Source organism: Symphalangus syndactylus, chromosome 5 (genome assembly GCF_028878055.3).
Source record: "Symphalangus syndactylus isolate Jambi chromosome 5, NHGRI_mSymSyn1-v2.1_pri, whole genome shotgun sequence".
NCBI classification, from domain to species: Eukaryota; Metazoa; Chordata; class Mammalia; order Primates; family Hylobatidae; genus Symphalangus; species Symphalangus syndactylus.
This window is the reverse complement of record NC_072427.2, coordinates 97,713,700-97,736,567: the sequence shown is the minus strand read 5'-3', so window position 1 is coordinate 97,736,567 and position 22,868 is coordinate 97,713,700. Positions and strand designations below refer to the sequence as shown.

The following is a 22,868-nucleotide window of genomic DNA, read 5'->3' as shown; positions in this document are numbered from 1 at the left end:
TTTCAACAGCACTGTGCACTGGCAATTGTATGCAATGTCAGTAATAAAATACTCCCATCGCGGCAGATCCTTCCTCTGCCCACCTTTGAAAGGTGGCTGGTGATGTGTTGGGAACAGGCCCCCCAAAATCTGGCCATAAACTGGCCCCAAAACTGGCCATAAAGAAAATCTCTGCAACACTGTGACATGTTCGTGATGGCCATGATGCCCATGCTGGAAAGTTGTGGGTTTACCGGAATGAGGGCAAGGAACACCTGGCCCACCCAGAGTGGAAAACCACTGAAAGGAATTCTTAAACCACAAACAGTAGCATGAGTGATCTGTGCCTTAAGGACATGCTCCTGCTGCAGGTAACTAGCCAGAGCCCATCCCTCTATTTCGGCCCATCCCTTCATTTCCCATAAGGAATAGTTTTAGTTAATCTATAATCTATAGAAACAATGCTTATCACTGGCTTGCTGTGATGATTTATGTGGGTAAATCTCTGTTGGAGGCTCTCAGCTCTAGAGGCTGTGAGACCCCTGATTTCCCACTCCACACTTTTATATTTCTCTGTGTGTGTCTTCAATTCCTCTAGCGCTGCTGGGTTAGGGTCTCCCCGACCGAGCTGTCTCAGGTCTCAGCAGTGATGTGCTTTTGTGACTATTGTATCGAAGAGAAGCAGAATGACTCACATAACCCTCTCATTTGTAGGTTGGTGCAAAAATAATCGCGGTTTTTGCCCATTGCTTTTTTTTTTTTTTTTTTTTTTTTTTTTTTTTTTTTTTTTGAGACAGAGTCTCGCTCTGTCGCCCAGGCTGGAGTGCAGTGGCGCGATCTTGGCTCACCGCAAGCTCCGCCTCCTGGGTTCACGCCATTCTCCTGCCTCAGCCTCTCCGAGTAGCTGGGACTACAGGCGCCCGCCACCACGCCCGGCTAATTTTTTTTGTATTTTTAGTAGAGACGGGGTTTCACCGTGGTCTCCATCTCCTGACCTCGTGATCCGCCCGCCTCGGCCTCCCAAAGTGCTGGGATTACAAGCGTGAGCCACCGCGCCCGGCTTGCCCATTGCTTTTAATGGCAAAAATCACAATTACTTTTGCACCAACCTAATAAAATGAGGAGGCGGGGATTTCATTGCTCTTGTCATTTAAGCAGAGTCATGGTTCTACCTTCCCAGGCCCCTGCCGTCCTCCCCATCTAAACTCCCAGGAGAGTTGGCAACCCACTTCTGGAAGGCTGCCCACACCTTCTCTAATCTGAGACCAATTGAGAACTCTCACCCAGCTCTAAAACAAATTCTAGTCTTCTAAGAAAAGTAGCAATGATGTTAGTAGTTTCCTAATTTTTTATAATCCAGAAATGTCACTCTTATGTGACAGTGAATTAGCACATTCCCAAGGAACCAAGTGACTCAACATAACACGACAGTCACCCTCAGTATGTAATGTGACACGCACAGGCCCCTCCGTTCCAGGAGATGATTTGCCCATAATCGGGGGACGAAATCGCTGGAGGCCTTGCATGTGGGTGTTGCGTTACTCTGGGAGGGTTTTGTTGGCATCAAGGCTACCTTTAATGAATGGGCTTTAATAAATCAAAGAGATGTGGCTAATAAATGCGTTTCATGACATGCCTTAAACAAAACAAAAAAACCTCTTCTAACTTTTAAAAATTTTGATTTATAAAAAAAGAAAAAAAAAGACTTCCATTTAAAAAGTTTCCAATTTGTGGAGATAAAGCTTGTTTTTGTCCTGCCTTCTCCCATCCTCTTTCTGTGCCAGCTCTGCCACTGGAAGGCATTCTTAACATTTTTCTGAGTTCTTATGGTTGGAAGGGGACTTTGGCTCTTTTGGTGTTTCTGTCCAAGCCCTCTTTTCTGCATCAAAGGCCATCGTTCACTCTGGGCCTTTGAAGTCAGGCACAATTTTGTTGTTGGTGGGATTTAGCATCTACTCATAAACTGCATATAAATGCCAGGGCGGATATGACTCACCAAAAAGAATCGAACCTTCCGACATTGGGGTCAGACTTAGCGGTCTTTTATCTAGAGAAAGAAAACAAAACTCGCCTTGGCTCTAAGTTTAAGCTGTTGAATTAAGATTCCAGTGAGTGGGTAAAGGGACTTCGAGACATTTGCTTAGTCACCATTTTCATTTTTCTTCCTCGTGGAGGTTCTTCCTGTGTGTTAAACTCCCAGGGCAGGATGGGGATTTTGTGAGCATCTGTAGGCTGGCTTCTGCCGCGAGCCTTTCATTCATCTTGAATGTTCCCGTCCTCATGGATGAAAGGATAGCAACAAAGTTTGCCAGCAGCAGAGCTGGTGGTCCTCTTGAGATTCTGTAGTTTTCCTTCCTGTGGTCCAAAATTTTGTCTCACTGTTGCTTCTCTGCTTTTGGTACAAAGTCATGGAAATTTACAAGGTACAGAAAGATGGCGTTTAGGCGAGGCATGGTGACTCACGCCTGTAATCCCAGCACTTTGGGAGGTCTAGGTGGGTGGATCATTTGAGGTCAGGAGTTCAAGACCAGCCTAGTCAACATGGTGAAACCCTGTCTCTACTAAAAATACAAAAAGTAGCCAGGCATGGTGGCGCAGGCCTGTAATCCCAGCTCCTCGGGAGGCTGAGGCAGGAGAATAGCTTGAGCCTGGGAGGTGGAGGTTGCAGTGAGCCGAGATCATGCCCCCTGCACTCCAGTCTGGGTGACAGAGTGAGACCCTGTCCCAAAAAAAAAAAAAAAAAGAAAGAAAAAGAAAAAAACAAAGGTGGCATTTATATTTGGAAATTATTGTCTTTCTTTTTTTAAGTTTGGAGCTTAGCATCATTGACGCCAGGATACGAAGATCCAGCGAGCTGCCATGGCCCTAATGTGTACAGCTCATGTCTTTCTGTAGGAATTAAGGTGGGCGTTTTCAAATTGTGATTGCAGCCCATGGTAGGAAAAGATTTTCACATTTTGGCCCAGTGGAACACATACTCATATACACACAACTGAAAAAGAAATGTTTAAATTACAAAACAGTGTTTATACTTTCTTCACATGATGCCCTTTGTTGTTTTCTAAACTATTCTTTATTTTCAAAAATTGCTGGTTACAACTCACTAATGATTTCAAGACTCATGAATGAACCTCAAATCACAATTTGGAAAACTCTGGCTTGAGGTGTGTTTGGGACCTGGAATCAGCCTGCACTTCCAATCCAGGAAAGAAAAGTGGAAGGAGAACATGAGCACGTGAGAGGAGTGACAGGCTGGGGTGGAAGAGGTTCTCTGTGGACAGTCTTCCCGCCCACTCCAGGACAGCCCAGGACAGCCCAAGCAGTTCTTGCCATTTAACTCCTGTTTGCAGTTAACGCCAATGCTTGTTTGGCTGAAAAATGCACCTGTCCGCTATGCGGTTGCCGTTTCAAAGTAGAAAACTCCAGAACAGTGGTGATAGGGTAGAGCTAGCATTTTTTATTTTTTTTTAGTTTTTTTTTTTTATTATTATACTTTAGGTTTTAGGGTACATGTGCACAATGTGCAGGTTTGTTACATATGTATCCATGTGCCATGTTGATTTCCTGCACCCATTAACTCGTCATTTAGCATTAGGTATATCTCCTAATGCTGTCCCTCCCCCCTCCCCCAACCCCACAACAGTCCCCGGAGTGTGATGTTCCCCTTCCTGTGTCCATGAGTTCTCATTGTTCAATTCCCACCTATGAGTGAGAATATGTGGTGTTTGGTTTTTTGTCCTTGCGATAGTTTACTGAGAATGATGTTTTCCAGTTTCATCCATGTCCCTACAAAGGACATGAACTCATCATTTTTTATGGCTGCATAGTATTCCATGGTGTATATGTGCCACATTTTCTTAATCCAGTCTATCGTTGTTGGACATTTGGGTTGGTTCCAACTCTTTGCTATTGTGAATAGTGCCGCAGTAAACATATGTGTGCATGTGTCTTTATAGCAGCATGATTTATAGTCCTTTGGGTATATACCCAGTAATGGGATGGCTGGGTCAAATGGTATTTCTAGTTCTAGATACCTGAGGAATCGCCACACTGACTTCCACAATGGTTGAACTAGTTTACAGTCCCACCAACAGTGTAAAAGTGTTCCTATTTCTCCACATCCTCTCCAGCACCTGTTGTTTCCTGCTTTTTTAATGATGGCCATTCTAACCGGTGTGAGATGGTATCTCACTGTGGTTTTGATTTGCATTTCGGGTAGAGCTAGCATTTTTTAAAGAATTTTCTTTACAAAATGTTGGCAAGGATAAGAACCACATATGCAAATAAATGACCGTGGTCCCCTTTGTATTTTGCTGGGCAAAATATAGTAGCTGGGATTACAGGCACCCAACACCACGCCTGGCTAATTTTTGGAGTTTTAGTAGAGATGGGGTTTCACCATGTTGGCCAGGCTGGTCTCAAACTCCTGACCTCAGGTGATCCGCCTGCCTCAGCCTCTCAAAGTGCTGGGATTACAGGTGTGAGCCACCGCACCCAGCCGTGTTAGCTACCATTATTTAAAGATATCTTTATTGAGGTATCATTTACATAGCATAAAATTCACATTTTTCAAGTGTACAATCCAGTGATTTTCAGTGAATTTACTGAGTTGTGCAACCGTGACCACAGTCCAGCATGGGACATTCCCACTATCTCAGAAGGGTTCCTTGTGTCCATTTTCTGTCACTCTGTGACCTCACCTTCAGCCTCAGGCACCCACTCATCTACATTCTGCCCCTAAAGGTTTGCCTCTTCTGAATCCTTCATATAAGTGGAATCATACCATATGCAGTCTTTGGTGTCTACAGTGTTAGCTCTTACTGCTTTAAAAAAATCGAATCATTGGCCAGGCGCTTTGGCTCACGCCTGTAATCCCAGCACTTTGGGAGGCTGAGGCGGGTGGATCACGAGGTCAGGAGATCAAGACCATCCTGGCTAACACGGTGAAACCCTGTCTCTACTAAAAATACAAAAAATTAGCCGGATGTGGTGGTGGGTGCCTGAAGTCCCAGCCACTCGGGAGGCTGAGGCAGAAGAGTGGCGTGAACCTGGGAGGCAGAGCTTGCAGTGAGCCGAGATCACGCCACTGCACTCCAGCCTGGGTGACAGAGCGAGACTCTGTCTCAAAAAAAAAAAAAAAAAAAAAAATTCAAATCATTATTAAACATTTTTACTAATTAAATGGTTTTGGAGTACATTCTTTAAAACAAAAAACAATAAACTGTGTTTTCTTCAACAGTGCACGTATAATGCCAACTTTGTACGTCATTGCAAAGAAAAATTTTAGTATGATAAGCAGATTAAACAAACAAACAAACTTTTCCCTGAATTCTTTGGGAACAAAGTACTACCTGGTCCAAATCATCCTAACCTAGAATGCACCATCATCTTGACAGTCAGTTGTTCCTGGATTTACCAGATTTGGGGCAGACTTTTCATGCTTCTCTAAAGAGGGATTCTTAACTGACGCTGTGCCTTTTGTCCCTTTCCTAGGAAAGGAAATGATTTGATTTGGTATCATATCATCTCTCTTGCTTTTTTTTTTTTTTTTTTAAATTAGAGACGAGGCCTTGCTGTGTTTCCCAGGCTGGTCTCCAACTTCTGGGCTCAAGCGATCCTCCTGCCTCAGCCTCCCTCCCAAAATGCTGGGATTACGGGTGTGAGCCACTGTGCCTGGCCTCTTTCTTGTCTTTTAAACAAATAAATGTAAGCCGGGCATGGTGTGCATTCATATATTCCCAGGTACTTGAGAAACTGAGGCGAGAGGATTGCTTGAGCCTAGGTTTGAGCCCGAGAGTTCGAGGCTGCAGTGAGCTATGATTGCACCACTGCACTCTAGCCTGGGTAACAGAGTGAAACCCTGTCTCTAAAAAACTAAACTAAAATAAATAATACCTACATGCAGGGGGATGCCAGTTGAGGGGCTGGAGGTGAGGTTTAACTGGGTTCTCTCCAGAGAGAGAAAGAAGCTTAATGCTTCTTTCAAGTAATTTCTGCTCTGTCTTTACCTATGTGGATCCCAAGCCAACATTTGAGAAAAGGCTCCTTCAGTGAAGGAATGTGTTACCTTAAACAGTGAGTGAGAGAAACTTCCTTTCCAGCCAGGCCCTTCCTGGGACCTAACTCCATGCATCTGCCTCCTTAACGCCGGCACCTCTCCTCCATTTGCCCCTTAGTATAATTCCCAGGGTCTTTGCACTTGTCAACAGGTTACTTCCCACCCACTTCCTGCAGAGGGCTTTGTTTTCTGGGGTCAGAGACAGCATGAGCCCACAGGGCCATCCCCACTGCCCCCTTCTCGCGGTGCAGCCCCGGGGAAATGAGCAGTGGGACTTGGACAGAGCTCACCAATTCCTTCTGGGGGAAGCTGATGGTGCCCTCAATTTTTGTTTTTGCTTCAGATGAATTAAAAAACAAAACCGTGTGTGAAGACCAGGAGCTGAAACTGCACTGCCATGAATCCAAGTTCCTCAACATCTACTCTGCGACCTACGGCAGGAGGACCCAGGAAAGGGACATCTGCTCCTCCGAGGCAGAGTGGCTCCCCCCTTTCGGTATGTGCTTTTGTATGTGTATTAGCCAGGATTCCCTAGAGGGACAGAATTAATAGGAGATACACATATATATATATATATATATGTATCCTATCTGTATATATATATCCTATATGATTGTGGAAGTCAATACTTAATACAATCACTGTCTTGTGATCGTGTAAGTTAATACTTAAACTCCCGTGTGTGTGTGTGTATATATGTGTATATACGTATATACGTATACGTATATACGTATATACACATATATATACGTATATACATATATAAATGCTTGTAAACAGTAATCTGCCAAAAATAAATAAGTAAAAGAATAAGAACTGTCCAGGTGCAGTGGCTCACGCCTATAATCCTAGCACTTTGGGAGGCGGAGGTGGGTGGATCAAGAGGTCAGAAGTTCAAGACCAGCCTGGCCAACATATGAAACCCCCGTCTCTACTAAAGCTACACAAATTAGCCAGGCATGGTGGCGGGCACCTGTAATCCTAGCTACTCGGGAGGCTGAGGCAGGAGAACTGCTTGAACCCAGGAGGTGAAGGTTGCAGTGAGCCGGGATCGTGCCATTATTGCACTCCAGCCTGGGCAACAAGAGCAAGACTCTGTCTCAAAAGCAAAAAACAAAAAACGAAAAACAAACAAACAAAAAAAGAACTTAAGACATAAACACTAAGAATAGTACCCAACTCCCCTTTATATATATACATAAAAGGGAGTTTATTAAGTATTAATTTACACGATCACAGGTCCCACTATAGACTGCAAGCTGAGGAGCAAGGAGAGCCAGTTCAAGCCTCAAAACTGAAGAACTTGGAGTCTGATGTTCAGGGGCAGGAAGCATCTAGCACAGGAGAAAGATGTAGACCTGGAAGCTAGGGCAGTCTCTCCTTTTCACATTTTTTTGCCTGCTTTATATTTGCTGGCAGCTGATTCCATTGTGCCCACCAGATTAAGGGTGGGTCTGCCTTTCCCAGCCCACTGACTCAAACATTAATCTCTTTTGGCAACACCCTCACAGACACACCCAGGAAATACTTTGTATCCTTCAGTCCAATCAAGTTGACACTCACTATTAACCATCACAGTAGGGTTATACTTAGGGCGCCGTCTGAGTGGATTAGGGCCCTGGCTCCCCAAGAAAGGCAGTGCCTGGATTAAAAGGAAAGTCAAGGGCAGGGAGGAACCGCCACACCATGCATGGGCTCTTTCTCCTCCACATTCCTGAATCCCTCAGTTGTTCCGTCATTCCACACTGAGTAGTTATTGAGCACCTGCTGTACGCTGGGCCCTGTTCTAAGCATGGGGGAGTCATCAATGGCACAACACAGGGTCTACACCCTCATGGAGCTGACGTTCCAGCAGTGGATGGGGAGGTGGTGAGAAATCAGATAATGAATGGGTGCATATGTCATGTCATGTGCAGATGGGATAAGTGTTAAGGAGAAAAATCCATGGGGAAGGGCAGGTGGAGAAGGCCAGGGGTTGCTGCAAAGAGGTGCAATTTTAGGGAGTGATGGGCACGCTGAGCTTGGAGAAGGTGAGAAAGTGAGCCTGCAGCCAGTTGGGGACAAGTGTCCAGGTAGAGAGAATAGTGGATGTAACGCCCTGAGCTGGACTCTAGCTGGGTATTCAGTGCCAAGAAGGGCTCTGCAAGTCATTCTTAGAGGTGATGGCCATGGTAGGACTAAGAGCTTCACTCATCAAGCCCTCCTATATGATTCAGAGAAACAGAACCGATAGGATGTGCAGGTGCTTGTATCTATGGAGAGAGAGATTTTAAAGAATTAGTTCACAGGATGGTAGGGGCTGGCAAGTCTGAAACCTGTAAGGCAGGCTGGCAGGCTGGAGACCCAGGGAAGAGTTGAGGCTGCAGTTTTACATCTGAATCCTGCAGGACAGCAGACTGGAAACTCAGGCAAAACTTCTGTGTTGCAGCCTTGAGAAGGATTCCTTTTTAGGGAAACCTCAGTCTTTGCTTCTAAGGCCTTCATCTGATGAGATGAGGCCCACCCACGGGATGGAGTTCATCTGCTTGACTCAAAGTCTACTGCTTTCAACGTCAGTCACATCTTAAAAACACTTTCACAGTAACATCTGGGCTGGTGTTTGGCCAGACAACTGGGAGCCATAGCCTAGTCAAATTGACATGTGAAATTAACCATCAGACTCCAATCTGTGGAGGTGAAAAAGCTTGATCTCTCTCTGCTGTATTACCAGAGAGAACAGACCCAGCTGTGAAACAGCCCAAGGACCTGCGCTTGTTGATCAAAATCTAAAATGAGCTCCTTAATATGTTAAATTGCTACAATGTATGTGTGGATGCATGTGAAATTCAACATTAATTTAAAAAAGAAATGCATGCCTAAGTAATACCTTGGACCTGAAAAAAAGAAACTGAACAAAAAGTTAGCTAAGTGCACTTTAACTCAGGTGATCTCAAGAGAGAACAAAAAAAAGCCATTTGGAACATTTGCCTCCTAAATGCGAAGCGCCATGTTCTGGGAAGGCCCTTGTGTCGAGAATGGTGGAGGGTCTATTGGAGTGCAGCCCAGGCAGACCGCAAAAGCAGGCTGGTGTGGGCATACGCTGCCGTTAACTCGATCTGGGCACGAGCGTTCCTGTCCTGACAGGCTCAGCAGCCAAATGGGGCAGAGAGGCACGTGTGAGGGTGGGTCCCCATTGTCCATTAATGACACTACCCACTGTCCTGGTCCAGTAAGTTGACTTGTGAGCTCCTGAACCCCATCTTCCTTCCCTGATAACACCTGCGTGTGTCCAGTTCTCTCTCTTAAATGTCTCCACCCCCTCCTCCTTTCTCCCTGCTACTGCCTTAGGGAAAGGGACCATTGCTGGGCCACTGCAGCCATCTCCCTACTCCCAGGCTTGCCCTTCTCCCCACAGTGGCCTCAGGTTTCTTTCTTTTTCTTTTTCTTTTTTTTTTTTTTTTTTTTTTGAGATGGAGTCTCCCGCTGTTGCCCAGGCTGGAGTGCAATGGTGCAATCTTGGCTCACTGCAACCTCCGTCTCTAGGGTTCAAGTGATTCTCCTGCCTCAGCCTCAGGAGTAGCTGGGATTACAGGAGCCTGCCACCACGCCTGGCTAATTTTTGTATTTTTAGTAGAGACGGGGTTGTACCGTGTTGGCCAGGCTGGTCTTAAACTCCTGACCTCAGGTGATCCACCCACCTTGGCCTCCCACAGTGCTAGGATTACAGGCATGAGCCACTGCGCCTGGCCCAGGTAGCTTTCTTAAAGGCAAATCTGTCACTACCCTTCCTAACACCCTGCAGGGGCTGCCTGTATTATATGGTTCCTTAGCTGGATGAGGGACCCTTGGTGTTTTAACTTCTTCCTGCAAAAAGGGGTTTCACTTTTTTTTTCTTTAATTCTTAACCTTTGTAATATTCAAGAATGCCTTTCCAGAACAGGGATTGTGTAAGGCATTGTGGATCGATGTCTTCTTTACGGGCTCTGTGTTCCTCTACTCCCACTCCTTTTTTTTTTTTTTTTTTTTTTTTTTTTTTTTAAGACAGAGTCTCCCTCTGTCACCCAGGCTGGAGTGCAGTGGCATGATCTGGGCTCACTGCAACCTCCACCTCTGGGTTCAAGCAATTCTCCTGCCTCAGCCTCCCGAGTAGCTGGGATTACAGGTGCCTACCACCATGCCCGGCTAATTTTTGTAGTTTTAGTAGACACAGGGTTTCACCATGTTGGTCAGGCTGGTCTCCAACTTCTGACCTCAGGTGATCCACCCGCCTCAGCCTCCCAAAGTGCTGGGATTATAGGCGTGAGCCACTGCGCCCGGCCTCCATTTCTTCTTTTTTTCTTTAGACGGAGTCTTGCTCTGTCCCCTAGGCTGGAGTGCAGTGGCACGATCTCAGCTCATTGCAAGCTCTGCCTCCTGGTTTCATGCTATTCTCCTGCCTCAGCCTCCCGAGTAACTGGGACTACAGGTGCCCACCACCACGCCCAGCTATTTTTTTGTATTTTTTAGTAGAGACAGGGTTTCACTGTGTTAGCCAGGATGGTCTCGATCTCCTGACCTCGGGATCCGCCCGCCTCAGCCTCCCAAAGTACTGGAATTATAGGCGTGAGCAACTGCGCCCAGCCTCCATTTCTTAATATTGCAGAGAAGCACCTCATTTCCCAGGCTTACTGGTCTAACTTAGCCGCATGTGTTTTAAAAAGCAGCAGTAAGTAACATCCCTGTCAGCTGTTCTTTTGAGCAGAATTCAGTTGGCCAAGCAGGTAAATCTGTAAGCCAAATGGTTTGTGTTCAGTTGGTCACTGCCTTTCATTCCTAGGAATGGTGGATGAGTGTTGGATTTAATTAATTAATTTATTTATTTATTTTTGAGACAGAGTCTTGCTCTGTCACCCATGCTGGAGTGCAATGGCGTGATCTCCGTTTACTGTAAACTCCACCTCCTGGGTTCAAGTGATTCTCCTGCCTCAACCTCCCGAGTAGCTGGGACTACAGGTGCTTGCCACCACACCCAGCTAATTTTTGTATTTTTGGTAGAGATGGGGTTTCACCATGTTGGCCAGGCTGGTCTCGAACTCTTGACCTCAAGTGATCCACCCGCCTTGGCCTCCCAAAGTGCTGGGATTACAGGTGTGAGCCACTGTGCCTGGCCAAGAGTTGGATTTAAAAGGGAAAAGTATACCAGACACAGTGGTTTATGCCTGTGTAATCCCAGCTACTCTGGAGGTTGACACGGGAAGATCACTTGAGGCCTGGAGTTTGAGGTTGCAGCGAGCTATGATCGCACCTCTGCACTCCAGCCTGGGTCACAGAGAAAGACCCTGTCTCTTAAAAGAAAAAAAAAAAAGGAAAAGTGATTAAAGAAAGTGTTAGGAGATCCTATGGCCTAAAAGACAGGTTTCCATGAAGAGTGGAGGAATTCTGAGGTCAGCCAGCAGTGTTAACGCCCTCAGAAACCCTGATGTAGAAAGGACTGCGAAGAAAAGTCTGTGACTCTGCTCTGTGCCCCTTGCTTGGCTGTTCAGGGTAAAAAGCTTCAGCTCACAGAGTAAAAGCCTGCTCGCCCTTCTCCCTCACAATCAAGCACTTCCTTCCATTGCCCTTGGTGTACTTGCAAGGGTGAGGACCAGGCTCTCTCTGCATTTGTGGCCACAGCCAAAATGCCAGAGCCCCTCTTGCCCTGTGCTCTGCAGCACAAAGAAGCTCAAAGACAAAAATCAAAGGACCCTGAGGGTGCCCTGTTCATCAGGTCCTCAGCCTCACATGGAAGGCTCAGCTCTGACCTCACCGTTCAGGTCAGTGCTAAGGGCAGAACCACGCATGCGTGCGGAAATACAACTCTGGCTCTCTGAGCTGGTGCATTTTCTCCATCTAATTGAATGCTATGAAATCATTTGCTTCTTGGCCCAGGAGCCAATAACACCTGCGTGTGTTCCAACAACACCTGTGTGTGTTCAGTTGGATACTGTGCTCTTCTCTCTCTTTAATGTCTCCACCTTCTCCTCCCTTCTGCCTGCTACTGCCTTAGGGAAAGGGACCATTGCCGGGCCACTGTAGCTGTACATGAAGGCTTTAAACTGCACTCGGCCTGTTCTCCCCAGAGAATCATCAGTTTACCCCTCGTGTCTAAACATGCTTTAATATCATCCACCTGAAAAAGCACACTCTTTTGACCTCCCGTCTCCTACCTGCTACCCGTCCGCTCCCTTCACCAGTCCCGTGGGCAGAGCGTTTGCTGTCTGCAGAGAATTTGCAGACAGTCCCAGGGCAGTCCCGTGGTGGCACCTCTCTAATCTGTCCACTTTGCTCCCAGCCTCCTCTGGGCATCTCTCCCCTGGACATCGAGGCTGCCTCCCCTCTTCACTTAGCAGCCACAGGGATTGTATTTATTTATTTCAAAAAAATTGTTGGAGACAGGGTCTCACTCTGTCACCCAGGCTGGAATGCAGTGATGCACCAAGTGCAGTTTAAAGCCTTCATGTATGGTCTATCTGAGCCAAGGAGAAAATGCCCTTAGCACTGACCTGAATGGTGAGGTCAGAGCTGAGCCTTCCATGTGACGCTGAGGGCCAGATGAACAGGGCATCCTCAGGACCCTTTGATTTTTGTCTTTCAGCCTTTTTGTGCTGCGGAGCACAGGAGGAGAAGGGCTCTGGCATTTTGGCTGTGGCCGCGAATGCAGTGAAGCATTCATCGTAGCTCACTGCAGCCTCCAACTCATGGGCTCAAGCAATTCTCTCACCTCAGCCTCCTGAGTAGCTGGGACTACAGGTGCATGCCACCATGCCTGGCATGGTGGAGATGAAGTCTTGCTATTTTGCCCAGGCTGGTCTTGAACTCCTGGCCTCAAGTGATCCTCCCGCCTCAGCCTCCTAAAGTGCTGGGATTGCAGGCGTGAGCCACTGAGCCTGACCACGATTTTATTTAAATTAAACCAGAGCACATCACACCTCCACATAAAGCCCTCCACTCTGCCCACTGAAATTGGAATACATCAGTCTTCAGCTGTGGTCCTGCTGCACACGCCTCCTCTCACTACCTCTGGAGCACTCCACCTATATTCATACCCCTGGGCCTTTGCACAAGCTGTCCCTTTGACCTGGACTGTGCTCACCCCATATCTTGTGTGGCTGGCTCTGCCACACAAGACATCAACCCAGATGTCATCTGAGAGAGGTTTCTCCAGACACCGGCCAGCATGGCATTTCGTCCCTGCAGTCCCTCTCTGCTGACCCTTTTGTTGGACTTTCTCCACAGCATGGAGATAGACCATGGTATGTGTGTGTGGTTCATCTCCCCAGGAGGTGAGCAGCTCTGCAGGGACTGGTCTGTGGAATTCCCAGCAACTCGAGCAGTGCCAAGCATAAAGTGGGTGCTCACGTGAATCTTGAGGCACAGGAATGAATGAGAGCCCCTCTGAAGTGAGGCGCCCACACTCAGCTCCCGAGGATGGATAATCGTCTGGTTACAGACTGGGAATGTAGGCCTGGTGTCACAGCTTCCAACCTCATGGGATGCTGGAAATCTGGATTTTCTTTTTTTCTAAGTGAAATGTTCCAACTTTTAAAACACTGTGTGAGCCAAACAAAACACGCCTCCAGGGCGCAGCTGGGCCACAGGCTGCCAGTGCATGTGTGATCTCTGCTCTGTGCCCCCATTTACTACTGCAGCTCAGCCTCACTGCTTTCAAGGGGAAAAGGGTCTTTATCCTTAACCCTAGAAGCTGGCAGGAGTTTGGTGGGATGACTATGTGAAGGCGAGGGGTTGATTTCACTGCAGACCTCTGTAAGGGAGCTTTGTGGTGAGTCCTGGAACATCTGGTTTGAGAGGATGATTTGTGTATTTTTCCTCTTGCCTGTAAGTGAAAGTCTGGCAAAACCCCATTTGCTTTAGACTGGATACCCCCTTGGAACACACGTGGTGAAACCCAGTGTCTCTCCATGGTCAGGGACCACTTTAGATTTTATAGCAGCTTAGTGTGGCTTTAGTGCTGAGATGCTATAAAAGAGCATTTCCAGTTCTTTCTAAAATATCATCATCATCATCATTTTTATTGTTCTGCACAAACACCATCGTAATATTTAACAGAAATGAGAAAAGGATTCAGCCACAAATGTTACTCATCTGCTAAAAAGGTTCTTACTTTTTTTTTTTCTTTGGATTTCTCTCCAAGTCGAGTATGAGCTGAGAACTGTTTTACATAATGGCAGTTCTAAGCAGATCCATTTGCAGACCACCTTATTTTCCTTTACCTTATATCACGTGTGTTTTTCCATGTGGCCAAAAATATCCTAACAATGCCGAGCACTTCCTAATATCTTGTTAAAGAGACACATCAAATAATTTACGCAACTGTGCCCTGGTGGCCAGATATTTTTCATTTTTTCTGACTTTCAAGTATTGTAAATAATGGGTAATGAGCTTGTGCTTGTAGCTTTCCCTTTCTTCTGGCTTACTTCCTTGGGATAAATTCCCAGAGGTTTTATACCAAAAGACGGCGTGAGTATGTTTACAGTTCTTCATACAGTTCTTTCCAAAAACGTATTCTATCAATTTATATATATATGTATCAACAGGAATGTATAACTGGTTTCCCGGCAACGCTGGCAGCTTTATGTATGATTTTTCTGCATGCTTCCAATTTAAGAGGGAGAAAATGGTCCTTCGATGTGGTTTTTATTTTGCCTTTCTTTGACTATGAATGACCTTGGCCATTTCCTCATATTTTTGTGGTTATTGTATTTGCACTTGCACAGCTTGTCTCTCTAGCTTTTGCCTTTTTTTTTTTTCCTGTTGGGATCTTTATCGATTTATTTTATGAGTTCTTGGCAGAGTAGGGATAGTAACCCTTGACATGCTTTTTCTGCTGTAATTATTCCCCTATCCTCGGGTTTTTTGTTTTGTTTTGTTTTTTGGCAGTTTGGGTTTGTTATGTAGGGCTGGTTGCCTTTTTGATTCTGTGTATGTCATATGTAGGATAAGTTCAAGAGGGGCCGGGCGTGGTGACTCACACCTGGAATCCCAGCACTTTGGGAGGCCGAGGCAGGCGGATCGCCTGAGGTCAGGAGTTTGAGACCAGCCTGGCCAACATGGGGAAACCATGTCTCTACTAAAAACACAAAATTAACCACATGTGGTGGCGCATGCCTGCAATCCCAGCCACTCTGGAGGCTGAGGCAGGAGAATTGCTTGAACCTGGGAGGTGGAGGTTGTGGTGAGCCGAGATCGCGCCATTGCACTCCAGCCTGGACAACAAGAGTGAAACTCCGTCTCAAAATAATAATAATAATAATAATAATAATAAGTTCAAGAGGAAGAAGGTGGAGAAGTAGGGGCATGCGTGTGATCCCCGCAAGTTATCGGTGTGACTCCATCCTGCCTCATAAGCACACCCAGGGCTGCCCGAGGCCTGGCTGTCAGTACTCCCGTACCCTGCACCGCAGTGGGACACACACTCCTGAGCATTTCCATAGACTTGAGGGTCCCCCCATCTGCCTCAAGAAAGCCTCCGAGCTCTGGGTGCAGAGGAGGGAGAGCAGTGCTGCAGTGTTCTGTATATGAAGCCCTAAGCTGGTCCCAACTGAACTGCATCAGGGCAGGCACTGAGGTCAGTGTCGGCCACACCCCCCACTCTGCTATTGAACAGAGCTTCCCAACCGCCCCATCATCAAGCACGTAGACAGTTACATCCATATGGAAAGGGGGTAAAGAGAGATGCCACTGAATGCCGGCATCAATGGCCTGGGGACTGGCGGGGCCTGAGGGGACACATCCCAGCGAGTCTGTGTCCACTCACAGGTAAGCTGGGAAGCTCTGCCCTGAAGACGCACTTGGCTTCAGCACATCAAGATGACAGATACCAGGTTTCTCTTCAAGGCCCTTACGTTTTCTCTAACATACCCCTCAAGGTCTCCCCAACTCGTGCTCACTGCCTGATCCCAAAGTCACCCCCACAGTTTGAGGATTTCATTACCCTGGCAACCCACTTCAAATATCAAAAGGTGAATTCATTTTCTAGTAAAATACCTCCAAGTTTCATGGCTTAAAACAAAATATTTATTACTGTGGGACAGGAATTCAGGGATAGTGTAGTCTGGCAGTTCTTGCTCAGGGTCTCACGGGGTTTCAGGAAGTTGCAGCCCGGATGGTGGCTGGGGCTGCAGTCCCCTGAGGGCTGGACTTGCAAGGGCACTGACTCATAGGTGGGTGGTTTGGTGCTGATTGTTGGTGGGAGAAGTCAGTTTCTCCCCACATGGGTCTCTTATGTGTCCTTACAACATGGCAGCTGGCTTCCCCCAGAGAAAGTGGTGCAAAAGAACTGATGGAGCCATATGCTCTCACCTCCCCCGTACGCCCTCACCTCCGCCATATGCCGTCCCCTCTGCCTTACGCTGTCACCTCCACCATACACTATTGGTCCCCCACACAAGCTCTGGTTCACGGTGGGAGGAGGCTGCACAAACGCATGAATTCCAAGAGGTGAGCCTCACTGGAGACCCTCTTGAAGGCTGTTATGAGCTAACTTATGTCCTCCCCAAATTCATATACTGAAGTCCTAACTCCCGGTACCTCAGAATGTGACCTTATCTGGGATAGAGTCTTTAAAGAGATAATTATCTTTTTTTTTTTTTTTTTTTTGAGACCAAGTCTCACTCTGTCGCCCAGGCTGGAGTGCAGTGGCTCGATCTCAGCTCACTGCAACCTCCACCTCCCAGGTTCAAGCAATTCTCCTGCCTCGGCCTCCCAAGTAGTTGGGATTACAGGCACACACCACCAAGTCCAGCTAATATTTTTGTATTTTTAGTAAAGACGGGGTTTCACCATGTTGGTCAGGCTGGTCTTGAACTCCTGACCGCAGGTGATCCGCCTGCCTCGGCCTCCCAAAGTGCTGGGATTACAGGCATGAGCCACCGCACCCAGCCTGATGTCTTATCTTGAAGGAGACTAACCCGAAGTCTTTTCTGAAAGACTTACAGCAAGTGGGCTCCATCAGAATTTATGCCTCATCCGGTAGAAGAGAAACTGAAAGGAAGATATGAAAGTGACCATCACTGGTGAACAATGAACACCAGCAAAACAGCAGTTTTACATGAGACAGGAGTGAGCTTTTCCCGAAGGGCTGGGCCTGAGGACGCCAGGCTTTAGAACGTGCCCCTGTCTGGGCATCCACTGTGGTGCGTCATTTCCCGCTGTGGTTTACATTTTCCGGGTGAGCTCCAGGGATTCTGCTATTTCCTTAATAAGAGGATGAGAAAAACCACACAATAGGCCTCAAAGGCTGGGCTAAGGCCACTCCAAGGCCAAGTGTGGGCAGGCCCGGACTTTTCAGCCAAAGATCGAGGTGCCAGAGGTTCCCACTGCCAAGACAGCGGCACTTAAGCAGCCAGCCTTATTACCTAAATAAACACAGGTTGGAAGGAGCAATTAACTTCAGTTTCACTGTTAAGTAATAGCCAAAGAGTAAAAATTTAAATGGTTGAATATCTTGTTATCACATGTATTGGGGGTGGAGGGCAGTTTGCCAGAAACAAAAGGTGCAGGCTGGGAGCGGTGGCTCACGCCTGTAATCCCAGCACTTTGGGAGGCTGAGGCGAGTGGATTGCTTGAGGTCAGGAGTTTGAGACCAGCTTGGTCAACATGGGGAAACTCAGTCTCTACTAAAAATACAAAAAATTTAACTGGGCATGCTGGCGCATGCCTGTAATTCCAGCTACTCGGGAGGCTGAGGCAGGAGAATCACTTGAACCTGGGAGGCGGAGATTGCAGTGAGCTGAGATCGTGCCACTGAACTCCAGCCTGGGCAACAGAGCAAGACTGTCCCTGCCCTCCCCAACCCCCCCAAAAAAAGAAGCAGCAGAAGGTGCAAATAAAATCACCCTCGGAGGGAAATAACCACTAAGAACAACAACAACAACAACAAAATCCTGCAGACCGTTCAGAGCTCATTGTCAACAAAGACACAGACCTGAATCAGACCTGAGTTATCCTGGGCCTCTTCGTGTGGGTTCTTTCACTCTCACTAAAATAAATTCTTGCACTCCAAGAGTAACTGAAAAGTGCAAAAGCAACCCAGTGCAGTGGTTCGTTCTTGTGATCCCAGCACTTTGGGAGGCCAAGGTGGGAGGCTCACTTGAGGCCAGGAGTTCAAGACCAGCCTGGGCAATATAGTGAGACCCCTATCTCTACAAAAAATTTTAAAAATTTAGCCAGGCATGGTGGCACATACCTGTAGTCCCAGCTACTCTTTTTTTTTTTTTTTCCTTCTTCTGTTAGTCTTAAAGAATATGGTCAGGCATATATCCTTAAAACTAAGAAAATATAGGTTTCCCAGGGTGCGCTCATAGAATTTTTGCAGCTGCGTGCCTTGGTACACTTTTTCTGGATAAGTTTGGCAGTATGTATTAAAAGCCTTAATGTTTGGAATACCCTTTAACAAAGCAATCTACTTCCAATAATTCCTATGGAAATATCATACTCGTTTGCAAATGTTCAGCTCTAAGATTGTTCCACTGCTTATAGCATTGCTTATAATATTAAAAAATAGAAATCATCTGAATGTCCGACAATAGGGTATTGTAAATAGGGTTGGATTCCTACACAGGAGGCTAAGGTGGGAGGATCACTTGAGCCTGGGAGTTGGAGGCTGTGGTGAGCAATAATTGTGCCACTACATTCCAGCCTGGTTGACAGAGCAAGGCCCTATCTCTTAAAAAAAAAAAAAAGATACTGAGTTGGTACATTCATAAAATGAAAGACAATACAACTCTTTAAAATATTGCTTATTTAAAATGTTCACAAATATATTAGTAAATGGGAAAGTATAGCATACAAAGTAGTATGTATGTGATTCCAGCCTGAGCAACACGGCAAAACCCCATCTCTACAAAAAATACAAAAATTAGCTCGATGTGGTGGCATGTCCCAGGCTGGGTGACAGAGCCATGGATAGCATAGTCCCAGCTACTCGGGAGGCTAAGGCGGGAGGATTGCTTAAGGCCAGGGAGTCAAGGCTGCAGTGAACCGTCTCTGCACCACTGCACTCTAGCCTGGGCAACAGAGCAAGTGCCATCTCAAAAAAAATAAATAAATAAAAATAAAATAAAATTACATATGATTCCATTGAGAGGGAAGAACATTTACACACAGAAAAGTGACTAGGAAGATATTCTTTAAAGGTTAATAGCTTTTTTTCTTGATGGTGGGATTTACTAGGGCTTTTTTCCCCAGTTTGGGGCCTCTCTGTACTTCTAAATGTGAACATGTATTTACTTTGTAACAGGAAAAAACAATACTACTTATGTTTGGAAACGTCAGACTTCTAAGATAAATTTCACAATTCAGACTATTTGTTCCCAATGCAGGTAGCTTATACAGAAATCATATATTCCATTCTATGTTCTTTTGAGACTTACGGTTTTTTCTACTTAGGGAGAGGAATTCAGTGAAGAAGGGGCTAGTTTTAGGCCACTTACATATAAGGATTGTGGTTTAGTTGAGAAGAAACAGAATCTTTTTTTTTTTTTCGACTGGTAAATGTGCTCAGCTCAAAATCCCAAATAAAACAAGCTCTTAAAGACAACAAAAATATCCTCAGTCAACCCTGTGCAGCCACAAGGAAAAAAAAAAAAAAAACTAGAAGAAAAGTTAAAGGATATGTCTTTACTCCTGGATAAACTTTTCATGACCTCTGGGATAAATGAAGTTATATAAAAAGAAGAGTTTATTAAAATACCGGAAAAATTGCCTCTAAGACTCTTACTGTTCAAAAACTGTCTTCTATTTAGACATAAATTTCATTTTCCTTTTAAAGAAAGATCATTCGATACTTTCATTTCAAAGCATTGTTAAGTCACAAAAGCCTGAAACGTACTTTAAAATCGATAAGGGAGGATAAAACACCTTTTTTCAACCAGCCGAAAATACCATCTTGGTGATTCTCCTTCCAATCTTTTTTTATTTCCTACATGCAGATTTGGGGTCTGAATATTTAGTTCATACCACGCCGTACCATATATGCTTGTTTTCACTTCAAGGGGAGCAAAGAGAGCATGTAATTTAGACTCTAAATTGACGAAGTCCCAAAGGCCTTTTCCTAAAGTACCATTTCCTACCTGACATTAGGTGCCCTGATGATGATAATGCTGATTCACATGTGAGGGCGCTGGCATTGGTCCTGCTGCCCACGGCGCTGCCTTTAACAATCACACCATCCCAGGAGCCAGCTCCCAGGACTTTCTTTGTCCGAGTGAGGAAACTAAACTGAGGTTTAGCAAGGTCACAGTCTTTGCCGCTGCTCTGTTCTGCTGCCTACAGCTGCCACAGATGATCTTCCGGGACCTTAAACACAGATGTTTCATGCAAGCTTAGAGACAGCTGAGGAGAACAGCCAATGTTTCTGCGGGCTTACCTTCTGCAGTTGCCTCGTACAAACCTCATAGAGATACAGTGAAAAAAGCTATTCCTCATGCTCCACAGGAGGGAAACTGAGTCTCAGTGAGTTTATCAGATACCAAGTGCTGGGCAAACAGTAGTGAGCTCACCCTCTTCACAGAAGAACTGAACCCCTTCACGGTTCTCCAATGAGTAGAAGTGTTTCCCTGAGACATGAGCTTCCTGCCTTCCCCTTCCTGCCCAGTCCCTGGGGTACCTCCTCGGAAGCCCGGGGCTCCCTGGAACATAATTTGATGTTGGTGCTCTTGCAGAAAGAACTACCATTTAATATTTATTGAGTCGGACACTGTTAATCCATGAGACCCACATGCCTCGAACCCCAGCAGCTGTCAGCCCAATGGAAGATCCAGGCACAAACAATGAACACAGCACAGCAGAAGCATTGCCACTGTCCTCTGAAGGGTCCTGCTCCATTCTGCAGCCCTGTTCACGGAACTTTCCCCTCCGTGTTCTGGAACCACTGCCCTGGCCCCTTCAGGTTTGGGGGTGGTCACATCCCAGTGTTATTCCTTTTTTTTTTTTTTTTTTTTTTTTTTTTTTGAGACAGAGTCTTGTTGTTGCCCAGGCTGGAGTGCAATGGCACGATCATAGCTCACTGCAGCCTCGATCTTCCAACTCAAGCGATCCTCTTGTCTCAGCCACCCGAGTAGCTGGGACTACAGGCGCACACCATCATGCCCAGCTACTTTTTATTTTGTTTTTAGTAGAGACGAGGTCTAGTTTTGTTGCCCAGGCTGATCTTGAACTCCTGAGTTCAAGCAATCCTCTCACCTCAGCCTCCCAAAGTGTTGGGATTACAGCCACCACGCCCGGCCCTCCCTGCCATTCCTAGCCCTGGGGTTCTGCACCATCCTTTGGGTGTGCCATGTCCTCATCCCATTCCCACCTTTGCAAATGGTCTATTTATTAAGCCCTGATTTGAACGTGGGTGGCCCGCCTGGCGCCCGGATGTGCGGCAGTGACTATTCCTGCTATACTGGTTGAGCTAAACTTGTCCTTTACAAAGACAGACTTGATGTTTCTGGCACTTGGTATAGACAGGCACTTAAAACATTCTCTTAAAGCTCAATAGACTTCTTGACTTGCTGTGTTTACTCTTCATTCATGAAGACCCGCCAGAGTAGCTCCAGCAAGCCACTCCTTTAGACTGGAGTACTCCACTCCCAGGCGGGCAAGGAAAAGATGGATTTATTCCAAGCCCCTAGTGAGTGGCTGGGAAGAGCTGATCCAGGAACCAGACAGAAGGATGGCAGCTTCACTGCTTCCTAATGCCCTTGGAGCATGCTTTCTCAGCATAGATTCCATCTCACAGATCAGGCACCCCTACAAAATAACACATTCTAAAGCCAGAGATGTGGGATGTTTGCATTATGTCATGTTTCAGGCTGTCCATTTCAGACCATGAATTCATTCATTAAGCACTTCATTGTTGAGTGCCTACTGTGTGCCCAGCACCTGATTCTTTTTATCAGGTTTGTGGAATGGGACCTTAGCAAAACAGGTCCGAACCTTCATGGATATAAGATGAGATCAGTTGCATTCAGGGTGGTATGGCCGTAGACGTCCTTCATGAATATATTCAAATCAAGTGCTTTTATGATAATGTTCCTCACTGTTTGTTTATGTGTGTGTGTGTGTGTGTGTGTGTATTTAAATATATTTATTTATTTATTTATTTATTTATTTTTTTGAGACAGAGTCTCGCTCTGTCGCCCAGGCTGGAGTGCAGTGGCGCAATCTCGGTTCACTGCAAGCTCCGCCTCCCGGGTTCACGCCATTCTCCTGCCTCAGCCTCTCCGAGTAGCTGGGACTACAGACGCCCGCCACCGCGCCTGGCTAATTTTTTGTATTTTTAGTAGAGACGGGGTTTCACCGTGGTCTCGATCTCCTGACCTCGTGATCCGCCCACCTCGGCCTCCCAAAGTGCTGGGATTACAAGCGTGAGCCACCGCACCCGCCCTTAAATATATTTAAATTGCCCTTCCCTCAAGGGGATTGACTTCCCAATTTTTTAGTGGTTAGCCGTAGATCATTCCTTTCAACTGGACCCCTTCACAGTTCTCCAATGAGTAGAAGAGTTTCCCTGAGACATGAGCTTCCTACCTTCCTCTACCTGCCCAGTCCCCAGGGTATCTCCTCCAAACCCCGGGGCTCCCTGGAACATAGTTCGATGTTGATGCTCTTGCAGAAGGAACTACCATTTAATATTTCTTGGGGTGGACCAGGCGCAGTGGCTGACACCTGTAATCCCAGCACTTTGGGAGGCCGAGGTGGGTGGATCACCTTAGGGTCAAGGGCTCGAGACCAGCCTGGCCAAGATGGTGAAACCCCATCTCTACTAAAATTACAAAAATTAGCCAGGCGCAGTGGCGTATGCCTGTAATCCCAGCTACTTGGGCGGCTG

General features: G+C 46.4%; 1 protein-coding gene across 8 annotated transcripts in view; it reads left to right on the top strand.

The window, feature by feature from the left end:
* Positions 1 to 22,868, top strand: part of EVA1C (eva-1 homolog C) — a 117,653-nt gene that overhangs the window by 56,325 nt on the left and 38,460 nt on the right. For all 8 annotated transcript variants that reach the window (XR_010120794.1, XM_055279493.2, XM_055279491.2 and 5 more), the window contains one exon: positions 6,381 to 6,533. Coding sequence is in view for 7 of the 8 variants with exons in the window: in XM_055279493.2 (XP_055135468.1) it covers positions 6,381 to 6,533 (153 nt within the window). In the remaining variant the exon portion in view is untranslated. The remainder of the gene's footprint in view (positions 1 to 6,380; positions 6,534 to 22,868) is intronic.